The sequence below is a fragment of the Hippocampus zosterae genome, chromosome 13, assembly GCF_025434085.1.
Source record: "Hippocampus zosterae strain Florida chromosome 13, ASM2543408v3, whole genome shotgun sequence".
NCBI lineage: Eukaryota > Metazoa > Chordata > Actinopteri > Syngnathiformes > Syngnathidae > Hippocampus > Hippocampus zosterae.
This window is the reverse complement of record NC_067463.1, coordinates 17,775,400-17,791,822: the sequence shown is the minus strand read 5'-3', so window position 1 is coordinate 17,791,822 and position 16,423 is coordinate 17,775,400. Positions and strand designations below refer to the sequence as shown.

The window sequence follows — 16,423 nt, the reverse complement described above, 5'->3', positions numbered from 1 at the left end:
CATATTATTGGATTTGTGAACAACTAACTGAAACTACATTTTATATTTCCGAAACTAACCAATGATATCAAAAAATGTCCTAGAGGTGACGCCTCGTCTGGCAGCAGCCAATCAAAAGGCGCTGCGCAATGACATCACTCCTTTTGGAGATGGACCTGTTTTGACAGCTACATTTTCCTTCTTCTTGACGTTACCTGCCTCGGCAGAGCAGACAGATCTCGTGAACCTGACAAACCCAGTGCATAGTTTCAATGTGTCGTGTTGCCGTGTTTGCATGTGCAGAGAAAGGGAACCACTCCAGATCCTCCACAAAAAAGAGAGAGTCACAAAACTGAGGCCACCGAATCAACACATACTGTAAACCGGGGGTGCCAAGTCGTTATCAGGCTTCTGCAAAGCCGCATGATGAGCTGATCATTTCAATCAGGTGTGTTGGAGGAGGGAGACATTTAAAACAGGCCGGATAGGGGCTTTGAAGGACCGGACTTGGGCACCCCTGCTGTAAACTTTATGAGGAGAATCTCTGACAAAGTGTCTTGGTGGTGTCCATCTCCCTGACTGGAAACCAATCAGAGTTGCTCTGAAAGATGAAGCACTGAAGTACATTTGTTCATATCACACGAGATCTTCGTGGCATTTCTGGAGTGTCGTTTGCATGAAAAATGTGGAGGGAATTGAAATCATCCCCTTAGACAAAACCGATGATGAATGATTGAGGAAACATCACTGTCCAAACACATACATTAATTTTTTTATATATATTCTCATTGATTATACAATCCCTCACCCCTGTTAACTGATCAACGAGTTGTAACGGATACTAACTTCTCTGAACCTAACAAAGGCAGCATCCTTCAACATACCTGTTTCTGCAGCTTCAATACGCACGAGCCCAAATTAAAATTGTGTGTAAACTGATTGTATAAATCTGGAGTAATGCTACAGTATCTGTCCTACCATTGTACTGGTTTACAGTGTCCATATGAATGCAGTGTTAAGGGTTAAATACAAAACAAAGGGAGTCGTGACCAAGATTTCGCACAGTATATTTCAAAGCATGTAGTACAATTTGTATAAGTGACATCACAATTGCTGCCTCTTTTCAAGATCCTGTGATGAAATAGGAAGTCAAATCTGAAATCATACATACATTTTTCACAACAGCCGTGCCACAGAGAAAACACACACTTCATTAAATCGATTGTGTTTGTTCAACCTCATTTCATAGTCGCAATGAAGTACTTTCTGATCCAAGGTTGCTATAGTGTCTACATTGTGAAAGTGAAGCATCTATTTTGAAAGACTACAATTAGATTGTGTTAAAAAGTAGAACAGAAGAACAGTTCATGGAATCATCAAGCCTGTTAAGCTCGGAGAGTTTGAGTGAAGTCTAGTCAAATTAAAAGACTTTCCTCATTATATAATCTACCTTAAATCTTTCAAGCTTAAAACCATGACACAATATTTTGATCGATTGACATATAATTAAACGTCTGTAGACTATATGTCTGTGCAATGATCACCAACGTGGTGCCTGAGGGCAGCAGGTAGCCCCCAAGGACCACGATAGCAGCCTGTTCTAAAAATAGCTCAACTTGTGATGGGTCGTTGTGATTTTCGAAGAATGTTGCAGAAGTGATTATTTGAAAATGTAAACACTGGCAGAGGTTTGTACAAATGAAGTGTTGCATGTTATATTAATTTTTCCCAATTATTGTGAGAAATCATGAGCAGTGTCTTAAAATGTAGGAATATCTATGCATGTCATTTGAGCAAATTTGTTATTTTCAGAAAGAAAATGGTAGCCCTTCACATTGATCAATAGCCACAGATTAGCTCTCAGTTACAAAATGGTTGGTGACCCCTGATGTACACTATATATGTAAGTTTGTACAGTATGAGAAAACTCCACCAGCCGCCACTGCTTGAAGACGGCACACTAGACCTTAATGTTGAGTTTGGACCAACAAAGCCGGATCAGGAACGAACGTTGGCATAGTCTGCCAGCTCTGGTTAATGAAAGACAATTTTATTCTCACATCCTAGAAATCTCCATACCTGTGGAAAGAAAAACATAACAGGATAAGTCGGCATCTCGGAATTTTTGTGATTCTTGTATTATGTAATCTATCCATCCGTTTTCCGAACCGCTTATCCTCACGATGGTTACGGACATGCTGAAGCTTATCCCAGTTGTCTCCGGGAAGTAAGCGGGGTACATCCTGAACTGGTTGCCAGCCAATCGCAGGGCACACGTAGGCAAACAACCTTTCACACTTATAATAACATCTTGGGACAATTTAGAGTGTTACATTAACCTGCCATGCAAGTGATTGGAATGTGGGAGAAAACTGGTGTACCCGGAGAAAAACCCCACGCAGAAACGGGGAGATCATGCAAACTCCACACAGGAAGGCCGGAGCTCAGAATCAAACCCACAAACCTCTGCGCTCTGAGGCATATGTGCTCACCAATCCTACTTTTTTTTGTTTTGTTTTTTAACAATACCAAGATCTAACATTTTTTTAACACGAGGCCTGATATTATATTTTTCAGAAACAAGTTACGACTCATCTGAATACAAACTCTAAATGAGTCTTTCGTAAAGAACCTTTAATTCTTATGCTCAATGTCAGTCAAAAGCATTGCTTTCACATTGTAGTACACAAACAGCGTGACTGAGAAATCGTTGTTTATAACCTCATCACAGCCCGTTTAGGGGCTCCGTACAGTCTTGGTATCATGAAATAAAAAGCACAGATGTGCCAGACCTGCCCACCACACTTACAGTATAATACTAAGCAGAAACCAATGTTTAAAATAGTGAAGAATTATGAGATTTTTGGATGGGCCTGCAATGGCAGTATGCAAAATGGCGTCGCCGTTCGGCTTTTAACTAGCAAACCCATGAGAGTAGGCCATAAAAGCAAAGCAACTGCGATTAAAACGACATTATTTAGTAAATGAAGCGCATCAAAACGTTGCTTTTTGCTCTTTGTATTGTGAGTATGTTGAGCAAGGTTGTGAAAATGTGCATTTTACTTCATGAAATCCTGGGATGATCATGACGTCTTAGTTACCGAAGGAGTTACAAGCATGTGAATATACACGTGCGCTTCCAGCCACCTCTCTGTGACGTGTTGTGTCACGCTGGCAACCGCACTGAAAAAAAATCTTGCGATGTCCCTGCTAATCAACAATCATTAGTCAGGCAAATTTTCTGCAGACTCATGACCCACATGTTAGTAACTTCTAACTTCATAATTAGATGTGTGATAGTAGATCTTGAAATTGTCAGTTCTGCAGAATATTTAAAAAAAAGGGGCAGCCGCCATGAATTGGGTGGATGTGTGGAGGATTCTTTGGGATAAAAGTTGTTTCTGCTCTACTGCTTGCTCGATGAAGTAGGTAGAATCAATATTTTACATTGTAAATGGATCACCTGACTAGATGTGGGGTTGAAGTCAAAGAAAAGATTGTGTCTGAGCTCTTCTTTTTTTCCATGTATCAATTTAACCCGGCTTACAAACACGTTCTTTTAGTCATTTGCCCCGTTATACACTGAAAGGCACAAAAATGCGAACATTAATTTGAAATGATGAACATTGCTCATGTTCCTGGATTAGCAACTTCATGAAATGTGCTTTTTCTGTCATTTTAAATTCCCTCAAATCACAAGTTATGATACAAAAAGTACATTTTTCAACATACAGTAGGTTTAAGCATTCTACGCGGCCTTGTTTAACTAGCTATTTTTGTGATGTAAAAACATGAGAGTATGATAATCCATTTTAAACCTTTTACCACCATTAATGTGACCTATACAACTCATTTGACATTTTTTAAAAAATCTAAAAAAAGGGTAGAAGTAAAAATGTTGATTGCACAAGTTTGCACCCCCTCTGATAACCTAACCTGCATGTGGCCGTCTCAGAATTAACTTTCACATTTGACCTCACATGGAATGTGAGTCATCCTACACCCCACACCATTTTAAGTGCCTCAGATTAGCCTGCAAATAATTGTATTTATCCGAGTAGCTTTTTCCTTTTTACCATTTTTTCTTTTAGCTGTTCGTAAATTTACTCTTCATCTGGCATGTCTGTGCTGTGTACTGTATGTGAACTGTCAAATTTTTTAAATTGTTTTATCATTTTTCGTTTTCCTATCTTATGTTTGATTTTTGTATGATGTACAGTGCTTTGTCTCAGCTTTGCTTTAAAGTGCTCTACAAATGAACCGATGAGTTGGGATTAGTTGAGTTGAACTGAGATAAATTGAATGAACATCAAGATTTGCATGCACTGCCCATCTTGGCCTTAATCTAAAACTGTAATCGCATGAAATGAACATCAGTTCCCCATGTGCAGAATGTCATGTGACCATACCTGAAAAACAGATGCAGCGGATTTCCCATGTATACGAAGATAACGATCATGACAAAGCTAGTTGTGCTTGCTGACTTAATTCCAGGCCGACAACAGCCAATCAGCTGATTGGTGAAATGACAATATTGGACAATATCATTGCAGCCTGTGGTACCAAATGGTATACAACTATGTTTTTTTTTTAAACTCATGTCTGCTTGTGCTACGCCTGTGTGTGACCGAGTAAGTACGTTCTCGATGCCGATGGACGGAAGGACTGGGCCGACCTGAAATAATAATGACTGATGGACTTATGTGCCCACCTTTGACCCAAATTTCCGAAAATGTTGTTTTATTTTTGGCTGGTGTCTTTGGACAAAATATGTATACATATTTGTATAGCATGATGTATTGCCATCTTTGGCAGCTGTTGAAGACATCTGATGTCAAACAAAAACACACTGCAGCCATTTAAAGTTGCTGCAGGTGCTTTGTCCTGGGATCCTTTTGAAGGGTTCCACCATTTACCCCTAGCCAGAAGGAAGTGCTTCAATCTGTATTGCTGAGTAAGAAAGTTGGTTACGAACATACCGGATTAAATGATCTGCACCGTTATCGCTGTCTGCACCAAAATGTATGGATTACACTTTGGGCCATGCACCATCCCTCTATAAAATTTATAGCTAATGACTAATGACTTACAGTACCCAACTGCAAGCAACACATAAACCTTGCACAAATCATTTGCACGGTAAGAAATACAAATTCCATCAGTGTTAACAGGATTAAGGTCATTGCTGCGGCCCTTTTCTTGCATTTAAAGACAGATCTTGATTTTCCATAAATGTCTAACAAACATCTGAAACTACAATAAAAGGAAATTGTAAAGTCTTAATGATAAGGCGTTTCTCATTCTGAATTTGAGTGTGTTCCAGGGTGTGTTCATGACTCACGCAGCATCGTCGGCAGTTGGTGTGTTGTAGCTTTGGAACAGCGGTTGCATGAAGAGCCCCAGTGTTCCTATCACACACACCAGGATGAAGATCCACAAAAACAAACGGTCGATCACCATGGCTACGTATTTCCAGTCTTCTATTATCTGAAAAACAACACACACAATAACCCAATGGTTGGGATGTTGAAGCTGAAATGTGTGGGAAGGCTTGTGTTTTATTAATGGTTGATGGGATTGTGACTGCACCAGGACAGCAAATGCTTATGATCCACTAAACTAACGTGCAATTAAGATTCTGTAATATTTATTAAGCAAGGGAGCTTTGTGAAAGTTTTAGAATCTAAAGTTTCACATTTGGGGCTCTATTTTGGTCGACTGTACATGTGCATTCTGGCGTAAAAACGGGCGGATCTTGATTTTCGTGCAACTGAAAGCCTCCGAGAGCATATTTGGGAGTTTGGCGGACCGTGCTGCACTGTGCTGGATAAAGAGTGTTTTCTTTTGGACACCTCTGACAAAACTTGCTGACAGTTTGGTGGCACAAAGTAAAGTAATCTTTAGACCAGCTGAACACCGATCTAAGTTGTGGTTACACTGGTGGTGTAACGAGATTTTGGTGAATTCCATCGAGGTGCAGGCAGACAGATTCTGAACTCCACGGACATGTCTGGCAGATTTCTTTGTGTTTCCTTCATGAATCTGAAAAAAAAGTGTGTCAAACCCTCTGAATAATTGTCAAAATACTGCTCGGCAGACATGAGCAACACTTGCGGAGAGGTTATGGAATCTATTCAGAACCTGTCCACCATCGCCAACACAATGGCTGTCCAGCGCTTTGCCGCGGACATCACCACCTGCTCCAACACATTCCTCCAATCAGGGTGTGAACGTCTCATGAGCCGCTGCTTTGACTTTTCACTGCGAAGCCAACATTCCATCACCCGAACATTATTCTGAGGAAGTAGGAGCTTGTGACCGATTTGCATTGAATTGTTCTTTTGTCCTTGTCTAGCGGCAACTAAGCATGTACATGACCGATTGCGCCAAAGTTATCAATTTGCTTCGGGGAAGAGCAGCAAGGTCAGCCAATTCCTTGTGGGAGTCAAAGTCAGAGACATTGGAATCATTTGCCTCTTTTCCGTGTAGATGTGTCGAGTCTTTAATCAGTCAGCCCTTCATTTATCAGTCATCCGGCAAATGGTTTATAGCATTATGTCAGGGCTCTCAGTCCCCTGCAGACTATGCCATGGAATTCAGGATTTTAGTCTGAGAGTTGATGGAATGAAGCCAGACAGAAGAGAGATTTTCTTTGTGGACTTTCTGAGGAACTCCAAGATCGGCTGTCAACTCGGGATAAACTAGACTCTCTCGAGCAGTTAATCGCCCGAGTAATTTGGACTGACAGTCGCATGAGAGAATGCCAGTGGAGCACCAAACCTGACTGCCCTTCCTTCCCTCTTGCCGCTGTTCCTCGACTGGTCTCCCAGCACTGCACAAGCCTCAAGACACCTGCTGCCATTGGGGAAGAACCAATGCAACTCCGAGCATTTAATCAACCAACGCCCACTTTGACCCTAGAGTCCCCATCTGACCACACAAGCAAGTATCTTGCCCTAACCAGTAAGTGCAATTTATGGAAAACCCCCAAAGACTGTGACATATCAGACTGCTTCAAATTTCCCCCTGCTGTCCTGGCAGCGCCTAACCTTCAGTCGCCACAGTTCCTCTTTCAGTGGCGAATTTTCTAGCTGCCCTTCGAATCCCCTCTTTCAAATTTGAGAACCCATTTTGACCAGCAAGTCAAAAATGTTGCCCACCCAGGGGATAGGCTATAATCCCCATAGACCACGGGTAGACAACTCCGGTCCTCGGAAGCCGTTCTCCCACCTGTTTTCCCTGCTGCTACACACCTGATTCAAATGCTAAGCTCATCGGCAAGAAAGTAAGGTGTTTTTAGCCCCAAAAGAATGACCATGTATAGTAAGGTGATTTTAGCCAAAAAAAACGACCATGTATAGTAAGGCATTTTTTGCTGAAAAAAAGGCCATGTATAGTCAGGCCTTGTATAGTCAGATTTGAACTAAATGTGTATCGCATCGTATCACATTGTGAAGACGGTGAAACGTATCGCATCGTGTCACCAGAAAATTCCATGTATCGTTTAAGTATTGCATCGCTGGTAGTGCATCGAGATGTGTATCGAATCGTCCTCAGTGCTGAGATTCACATCCCTAATTGTCAGGTGTTTTTCCCCGAAAAAACCCACCATGTAAAGTAAGGCGTTTTTAGCTGAAAAAAACGACCATCAGAGATTTTTTCCTGAAAAAAAACCCAACCATGTAAAGTAAGGCGTTTTTAGCTGAAAAAAAACGATCATGTAAAGTAAGGCATTTTTCACCCAAAAAAGATGACCATGTATAGTAAGGCGTTTTTTGCTGAAAAAAACCGACCATTTAAAGTAAGGCGTTTTTTGCCTCCAAAAAATGACCACGTATAGTTAAGTGTTTTTCACCCCAAAAAATGGCCATGTATGGTAAGGCATTTTTCGCCCAAAAAAGATGGCCATGTATAGTAAGGCGTTTTTTGCTGAAAAAAAACGACCATGTAAAGTAAGGCATTTTTCGCCCAAAAAAATGACCATGTATGGTAAGGCATTTTTCGCCCAAAAAAGATGACCATGTATTGTCAGGTGTTTTTTGCCGAAAAAAAACGACCTTGTAAAGTAAGGCGTTTTTAGCTGAAAAAAAAACACCTTTTTTACGTCCCGATTGGCGGTTTTCATCTCAGTAATCGAAACTAGATGAGCTCAGAGACACATCAGTTCGGAAATGTTATTTCTACTGGTGAAGTTTCATGTGGAGCTGCAATTTGTCGGCCTGGTCAAAGTCCTGACCACAGACATCACACTTGAACACCGTTTCGCTTTTGCACTGGTGCCTCTCGAAAAGAACAAAGTTGTCAAAACTCTGCCCGCCGTAAGCGCCAAGTAAGCCGTTTTTAGCCCCCCAAAAATGACCACGACTAGGAAGTTGTTTTTCGCTCCAAAAAATGACCATGTATAGAAAGGCATTTTTCGCCCAAAAAAAACAACAATGTATAGTAAGGCTTTTTTAGCCAAAAAAAACAACCATGTATTTTCAGCCGTTTTTTTAACCCCCCAAAAAACGACCATGAGTAAGACATTTTTAGACAAAAAAAAGAACAACCACGTAGAGTAATGTATTTTGATTACTCAAGTGATTGGCTACGCAGGTTTGTGCGATCACACAGGAAGGCCAGAGCCGGGATCGAACCTTGGACCTCCGCAATGGAAAGCAGATGCTCTTACCATTCAACCACAAGAGAGGTCATGGTCACTCTACATTGTTCCTATGTAAGTAGCTTTTTTACTAAAATGGGGCCAGAAATCAGAAGGCCTGTTTATTAATTTATTTTTTTAATGATTTTTTTAATTAGAGGAAGTCGGCGATTTTTGCCGAAAAAAAACCGTCTATAAGGAGGTGTTTTTACCCGAAAAAAGCGACTATGTGTAGTAAGGTGTTTTCAGCTGAAAAAAAATGACCATATATAATAAGGCCTTTTTTTGCCCCCCAAAAATAGTTATCATCAGTTCATTTAGATTGTTCTTTTTTTTGTGAGGCAGTTCACAACTTTAGCAATGCTATGGGAAACATTTTGATGCTTAAAAGTCAAGCTAACGCTGACGGCACATAAAAATATAATTTAACTTTAAAATATTAAATTTTAAATATTATTTAAGTACATGAATTGAATCAATACTTATACTTTTTTTTTTAAGACAACACATTTATGCCCTTACCCCTTCATCATCATCTTCTGTCTTCATGTGCTCAGCGATGTATTTCACACCTTCCACCGCCTCCTCAAGGTTTGCATCCCATTGAGAGCGCAATGGCCTCGGGATGTCCGAGCATCCACCACCTGCATCCGGGATGTCTCCACCCCTCCAACAATACTTGTGGGCCCAGTCTGCATTCACATAGAATGAGTCAGAATTCGTCTGAGTGCCACCAAGTTTGATATTTGACAACCGATGTTTATCAGTTGCAGTCTGAGGACTTTTTCTGGCGGTGTCCCGGTCGCCATACTTCCGCCTGAGCTTATCACGGACATTAGTTGCACCTGGACGCCTCATGAGGAGAAAAGTGGGAAGCTGTACTAAGAAGAGGCGGTTCACCCATTCAGGCATATGGTGAGTGGACGGCGAACGGTGATGCACGTTCAGAACGCACACGGTGGTCACAATGGAAAATGTGACTAACACCATGGTGAACATCAGGTATTTACCTAAAACGGGAGAAGAGTTATAACCAACAAATTATATTGACAAAGATGTTTTTTTAAATTATGAAACATCTCAATTCGTTTTTAATTTCACATAAAAAATGTATCATACAAAGGGTGCGTTTGGAAAAGATCTCTGAGCGCTCTTTGCTACACTCTGACCATTCGGAACCTCACAGCATTGTTGGGATGTTCCCGTTGGGTTATTCAGAGTGCAACACTCTTGGGGTTGGGGGGGGGGGGGGGGTCGAGAACGCACGTTCGCAGGATGAGATGGGCGCTCTACAGCCAAGATACAAGGTTGCGGGCTGACGTTCGGATCTCAGCAGATTTCAACAAAATGGTTGTAAATTCAAAGAAAGCCTCTCGGAACACTCACACGCTCAGAGTAGAGTTAGGGCGTCAGATTGAATTTATGAAGGCACCGTAATTACTATATGACAAAAGTGTGTGCCACTTACAAAATTGTTAGAATTTACTATGTATAGGATGAATGACAGTTTAATTAAGAATTATCTTCTTGATGTTTAATTCAAGTATTATGTATTTGCTGTCAGGACAATTGTTTTGATGAATAATCCTTGTCTTTGAAGGTGTGGTTCATTCGTCGAAGTAAAATGTATTTTTTTTCTTAAACTCATTCATATTTAATGAAATTCATATACATGTTAATTATGTATTTGCCTATTTTGCTCTCTCAATAAATTGTTTTGAATGTCAAGTGGCTTAGTCTGAAGTTCCAGCGAAGTTCAGTGTTCCTTTTACACCTCTCAATGTTTTTCATTATGTTGAAGTAATGTCATTTGATATCACTGATGTGATCAAAATATATTCAAATTGTTAAATGCTATGCTATTTCCGTGTGTTTTATTGGTGTAACTCGTAGTAAAAAAAGTTTAAAAAAAAAGAAAGAAAGAAATTGCCCTCTAAGTAATCAGGAATCAAAATCACAAGTATTCAACATTGAATAATATGTCAACTTGACCTTTAGTGAAATAGAGGACGCACGGGCTCGAAAAAAATAATTTGAAATGTTTCCTTTTTAATCTGGTCATTGTGTTATTTCGTGAATGCAATATAATCCCCAATGATGACAGTTTCACATTCCTAATTGTGCTCATGTGAACAAAAATAGACAACACTCACCAATGAGAGGGACTGCAAGGGAGGTAGGCGGTACAATCTTGGAAATAAGTAACAGGAACACGGTGAGTGCCAGCAGCACTGAGATACACAAAGTCATCTTCTCGCCACAGTCCGATGGCAGGTAAAAGACCAGAATAGCCAGAGAGGTGATCAGCACACAGGGGATGATCATATTAATGGTATAAAACAACGGCTTCCTCTTGATAACAAAATCATAGGTGATATCGAGGTAAGTGATGTCATTCGGGTCCTCGTTTTTGCGTCCCGGCAGTGAGACGATGTCCCACTCTCCGCTGGGTGTGAAGTCGTCACGGCTGGCAAAGTCGCTTGTGAGAATCAGGTCAACTTCTGTGTGATCGTACGTCCAGGAGCGGAACTTGAGAGTGCAGTTCTGTTGGTCGAAGGGGAAATTCTGCACTTCGATGGCGCAGGCTGATTTGTAGATGGCCGGGGGGAGCCAAACGATGTCGCCCGTGTTGGAGACCACAGTGTTGCAATAGAAGGACACCTCATACACACCGTCGGCGCTGTGACCATATGTTAGGGAGTAGACGGTACGGATTAGTTATGCAGAGGTGGAACAAACACAAATCCAGTTGTTGATTGTATATGACATGGGCCGTTTCTAGCCCAATTTTGGACTTTTTTTTCTAGCTCAGAAACGTTTCAGATAGTCAGACAGCACGACTGTCTTCTGTTTGAACTGGAATGGGTTTTTTTTTGTAAAAGGTAACTATCATCCATTCTCTGCACCGTCAGCTGAAGCCTATTCTAGCTTCCACTAGGCGGGAGTTGGAGTACGGATCACAGGGAACATATCAGCAAACAGCCATTTACACCTATGAGCTCTAGGAGTCTTCATTTAACCTAACAGATTATTTGGGAATGAGGGAAGAAGCAGCGGTACCTGGAGAAAACCTACACAAGTACAGAGAACACGCAAGCTTCACGCAGGGAGGCCGGAGTAAATAAACGAAGCCTGAATATTAAAAAAGGTAAGGTCAAAGTGTGCAAAGTAAATCTGACCTCCTTGTACTCACTTGTTGTAAAGCACAATGTCAGGAAGCCAGAGGAGTTTGGAGGGTATTCGAAGTTTCTTTATGCCTTCGTACTTTTCTGGGTCCCATCTTAGCCGATAATCATTCCACTCCTGCGGAAAGACGCGCGGGTCAGCAAAATGAAACGACATCAAATTCAAAGGATGAAATAATGGTGCAGGGTGAGCATCATTTTACCTGAGACAGCCACAAGTTGGTCGTCATTATTTGCTCCCGTTCATTCTGTAAGAGAGCAACAATCCCATATTATCACCTTTTCAGTTATTACAATTAACAGCCAGTAGGTAAAATGACTCATTCAAGTTGGGTCTGTTCAAGCAAATCAGTTTAACATGATTATTAATGATGAGGAAATCAATATTAGCAAATTATGACGAGCTGTTAGGAAGGTTGGAAATCAATTTATAAAAGCCAGGCGTTTTCTTCACTTCAGTGGGTTTTCAAATGAATGACAGATATTTGTATTCATACCGTGAAGCAGTGTCATAAATATCGACAGGGCAACCAGTGCAATGCACCAAGGCCAGACGTCGTGGGGGGGGGGGGGGGGGGACCCATGAATGAAATGGTAAAAAAAACAGCTGACTCCCGCAGACCTTTGATTTTGTAAATAAAATACCTCGCAGTGGGTCAGTCACACCGAGGCTGCTATGGGAGGAGGAAATAATAATGTGTCCATTCATCAGTCAATCACGATGAGCCTCAAAGACGTGACGCGGAGCACGCAAAAAAAAAGGACAGAAATTTGCAAGAAGACGTTAACGTTAAAATGACGAAGGTAAACGAAGTGACGAAATGACGAAGGCAAAAGCTTGCGTGCCGCCTGAGTTAAGTGCTAGCTTGCTATCTAGCTCCATCAGTAAAGCGGCATTGACAATCCCGCCGTGTCCCGCTTCTGTGGGTTCAAAGGAGACTTTTCTGACACTTTAGCCTCGGGAGGATGAATTTGGCAGATTCGGCTGTGCCCACCTGCGCACTTGTTGCAGGGACTTTTCTGTCCCGCACATCAAGGACAGGTTTACCCAGCCTTCTGATGCCATTGCAAAAAGCTATACTGTATAGTAGCAACTGGCTTGTACTGTAGGCCAATGGGACCATTCCTCAGAGATGAAAAACAAGGAAAAAGTAAATGCCTTTGTTGAATGCAAGGCCCATAAGATGAGCTTCGAATGTGTTACGTGAACCGTCGTATGAAATGCAAAAGTGGATTTAAAAAGTGATAACAATACATTCATTCATTCATTCATTCATCTTCCGAGCCGCTTGATCCTCAGTAGGGTCGCGGGGGGTGCTGGAGCCTATCCCAGCTGTCTTCGGACAGTAGGCGGGGGACACCCTGAATCGGTTGCCAGCCAATCGCAGGACACACAGAGACGAACAACCATTCGCACTCACACTCACACCTAGGGACAATTTAGAGTGTTCAATCAGCCTGCCATGCATATTTTTGGAATGTGGGAGGAAACCGGAGCACCCGGAGAAAACCCACGCAGGCCCGGGGAGAACATGCAAACTCCACACAGGGAGGCCGGAGCTGGAATCGAACCTGGTACCTCTGCACTGTGAAGCCGAAGTGCTAACCACTGTACAATACAATACAATACAATACAATACATGCTGATTTATATCGCGCTTTCACAACCAACGCAGAGAAAACAAACGTTTGGATGAGGTCAAATAAGTCCCTACTAAAGGCCCATGTTCAACATTCTGGGTTAAATGACAACATTTTGATGGCTTCTGTTCTTCTCAGGCTATAAAACATCAACCATATCTGAAGATAATAAAATAAAGTTCATCAACTGACTCAGCTGACTCATTGGCAAGTCAGTTTTTCCTGTACGGTGGGCTGTAGCAAAATGGATCAAATGATGCTACATCGCTGGCCTCTCTCCCTTGGTAAGTGTACGTTTAAAACCAACGTAAGTGAGACAATCACAATGATGATGAATATACTCACGACACTGATGAGCTGGGACAGTGACACCCGAATAGAGATGGTGACCTGTTGGCTCTTATTGACAGCCGGTCTGATCAGTTTGTTGTAGCGTTCGGGACCTAACAAGAAATTGACCAGCCGCTCCTCAGCACTCTCTGCCCTGCTGCCTGGAGATTCACAACACATTTCATACATTCATTCTTTCATTTCTTTTTTAACTTTTTTAGTGGAAGTGGTGGACAAGTACATTGCATCAAACTGATGGATATCATTCTACTCATTGGAATGACACATGTAAGCAATTTCCACCTATTTTTTGTGACTTTTTTTAATTGACATGCAAACTACACAAAGGAGGGCCCAAGTTGAGATTCGTAAGCAGGACCTCTCAGGTTTTGCCTCTGCATTATATGTCATCCATCCATCCATTTTCTGATCCGCTTTATCCTCACAAGGGCCGTCTACGGGCAGTATGCGGGGGACACCCTGAACCAGTTGCCAGCCAATCACAGGGCACACATAGACGAACAAACATCCACGCTCACACTCACACCTACGGGCAATTTAGAGTGTTCAATCAACCTGTCATGCATGTTTTTGGAATGTGGGAGGAAACCGGATTACCCGGAGAAAACCCACGCAGGCTCGGGCAGAACATGCAAACTCCACACAGGGAGGCTGGAGCACTGTGCACTGGGATGCGCTAACCACTGGACCACCAGGCCACCCATGTCATCCAACGTAAATACAGTTGCATCCAAATATGAACGGAATTTGCTTCAAGGGATGAAAATAAAAGTGTTGTCCTTAAAATCCACATAAAAGTAGTTTATATGACGCAGTTCATCTGACTTGTTCATTGCAAATGCTTTGAAATTGTATGATTTAAAATGACAAGTTATGGTCGTCCACTGAGCCACCACCACGTATCCAAAGCAACATGCTCGAAGACACAAACATGGATTCCATCATTTAAATAATTGAGACCTTGACTTGAGGGTATCGTTGTCTTGAGTACAATGTGGGATTCTGTTTTCTGTCATACAACATCTTCATCAGACGAATTGTTGTGGGGTAGATGTCAGCTTGTGTGGTTTCAACCACAGTACGGTAAGTTATTTATGTAAAGAAAAAAAAGAGAGACGTCTCTGGAAAATAAAGCAACTTTGTCGTCCTTTCTTCAGATTGGATTGCTGCTCCCTTGATTATAGGTTAAAAGAGCCATCGGTAAATTATTAAGAGCGACCATCTGCCTCCAGGTAGAGATATTTTAAGTTAATGGACACCACATACAACCAGGTCATTGCAGTCGGCTGCGGAGGAAATTGAGGAAATACCGCACAGCCATTTCTGTACACACTCGCTGGACTATTCGTACTGCCAACCTCCAACGAGATTTATTGTAAATTCTGCAATCTAAAACTCTTCCTCAGCATAGACAATATGGCGGTGCTGGGCGTTATTTCTAATCGTGGTTGATGCTAATATTGCTGAAGAAGGAAACCGACAAATACTCTGGCGATTCATCAGTAAATATCTCTCAGCATGATGTTGTATAGTATTTCAAATTACAACCGCAATAATGAACATACGCGTTTGTTATTGTTTTTTATTATTATTATTATAGAAAAACTGAGCTTTGCTATCCTTTATTTAGTTCTTGTATTGCTCTCATTCGATATAGTTGTGGAAGTAAAGTGATCTCTTTGTAATATACAGTAGTGCCTATATTATGTAATACACAATGGGGGACATTTATACTGGATAAGTCATTCATTGACACAATTGTTCCTTTTGCCAGCTCCAAACATCTAGCCCGAAAATAACCCAGAGAAGAGGAAATAAGAAGGGGCAGTCAATCCCTCCTGGATTAACTAAAACAAGGGTGCCAAAGTCCGGTCCTCGAGAGCCCCTTCCCAGCCTGTTTTAGATTTCATCCTCCTCCAACACACCTGATTCAAATTATCAGATCGTTTGGATCAGGTGCGATGGAGGAAGGGACGTCTAAAACAGGCTGGATAGGGCTCTTGAGGACCGGAGTTTTAACACAATCACATAAAGATGCGCAGTGCAGGCAATTGTGCGTGTGAGCACCACGTACAGCAAGACAAAGAACAAAAAGACTCTAAATCCAGAGGGGAAAGCATCTTACTTGTAAAACAGAGTGTGCAGAGCAGTAGAACGGCGTTGATTCTCATCCTCATCCTTGACCAAACTTGAGGTAAAAAGAAACACTTTGTTAAAATATAAAAAGAAAAAGGAAAAAAAATTACATTCATATTCGTACAACTGTCGCTCTGGTGGCATTTCAACTGCTCAGGTTGTTTGCGGCAATCACAGGCACGAAAACTTGAGTTCTGACATTTCTTGTATTTGACAGCATATTCACCGAAAGACACGTCACTACGCGTACTTTCGTTAGTTCGTCTTACCTTTCGGAGGAAAATGTCAGTGCTCGCCTTGAGTTTAGATCCTTTTTCTCCTCGGATAAATCGCCAAGTGGTCTATTTGCTGTGCGTCATCTGAGGGCGTGCGCGCACCTCCCCACTTAAGACCGCTCAACTGTGAGGTCCACGATGATCACCGGGCTGGAGCATCTCATGAGGAAGGGGGAAAGTAAGTGCGCGTGCCTCCGTGGTGTGGAAGTGGGGGT

At 41.8% G+C, this 16,423-nt stretch overlaps 1 protein-coding gene across 1 annotated transcript; it reads right to left on the bottom strand.

The window, feature by feature from the left end:
* Positions 1 to 1,030: 1,030 nt before the first annotated feature.
* On the bottom strand, positions 1,031 to 16,176 carry LOC127612612 (neuronal acetylcholine receptor subunit beta-2-like). Its single transcript, XM_052083347.1, has 8 exons — positions 15,923 to 16,176; positions 13,792 to 13,937; positions 12,009 to 12,053; positions 11,814 to 11,923; positions 10,774 to 11,300; positions 9,143 to 9,630; positions 5,321 to 5,466; positions 1,031 to 2,058 (listed from the first exon to the last, which is right to left on the bottom strand). Exons 1-8 carry the CDS (start codon positions 16,047 to 16,049, stop codon positions 2,043 to 2,045), a joined length of 1,605 nt encoding a protein of 534 aa, XP_051939307.1. The 5' UTR covers positions 16,050 to 16,176; the 3' UTR covers positions 1,031 to 2,042.
* Between the last annotated feature and the right edge of the window lie 247 nt (positions 16,177 to 16,423).

What these genes read in the sequence shown, in the direction of transcription:
- LOC127612612 (XM_052083347.1), bottom strand. Translation starts at nt 16,049, where the DNA reads ATGAATGTAATTTTTTTTCCTTTTTCTTTTTATATTTTAACAAAGTGT. An exon ending in CCAACTTGTGGCTGTCTCAG is followed by an intron (nt 11,924 to 12,008) that starts GTAAAATGATGC and finishes GTCTTTCCGCAG; the next exon opens with GAGTGGAATGATTATCGGCT. An exon ending in CCTTGCAGTCCCTCTCATTG is followed by an intron (nt 9,631 to 10,773) that starts GTGAGTGTTGTC and finishes CTCCCGTTTTAG; the next exon opens with GTAAATACCTGATGTTCACC.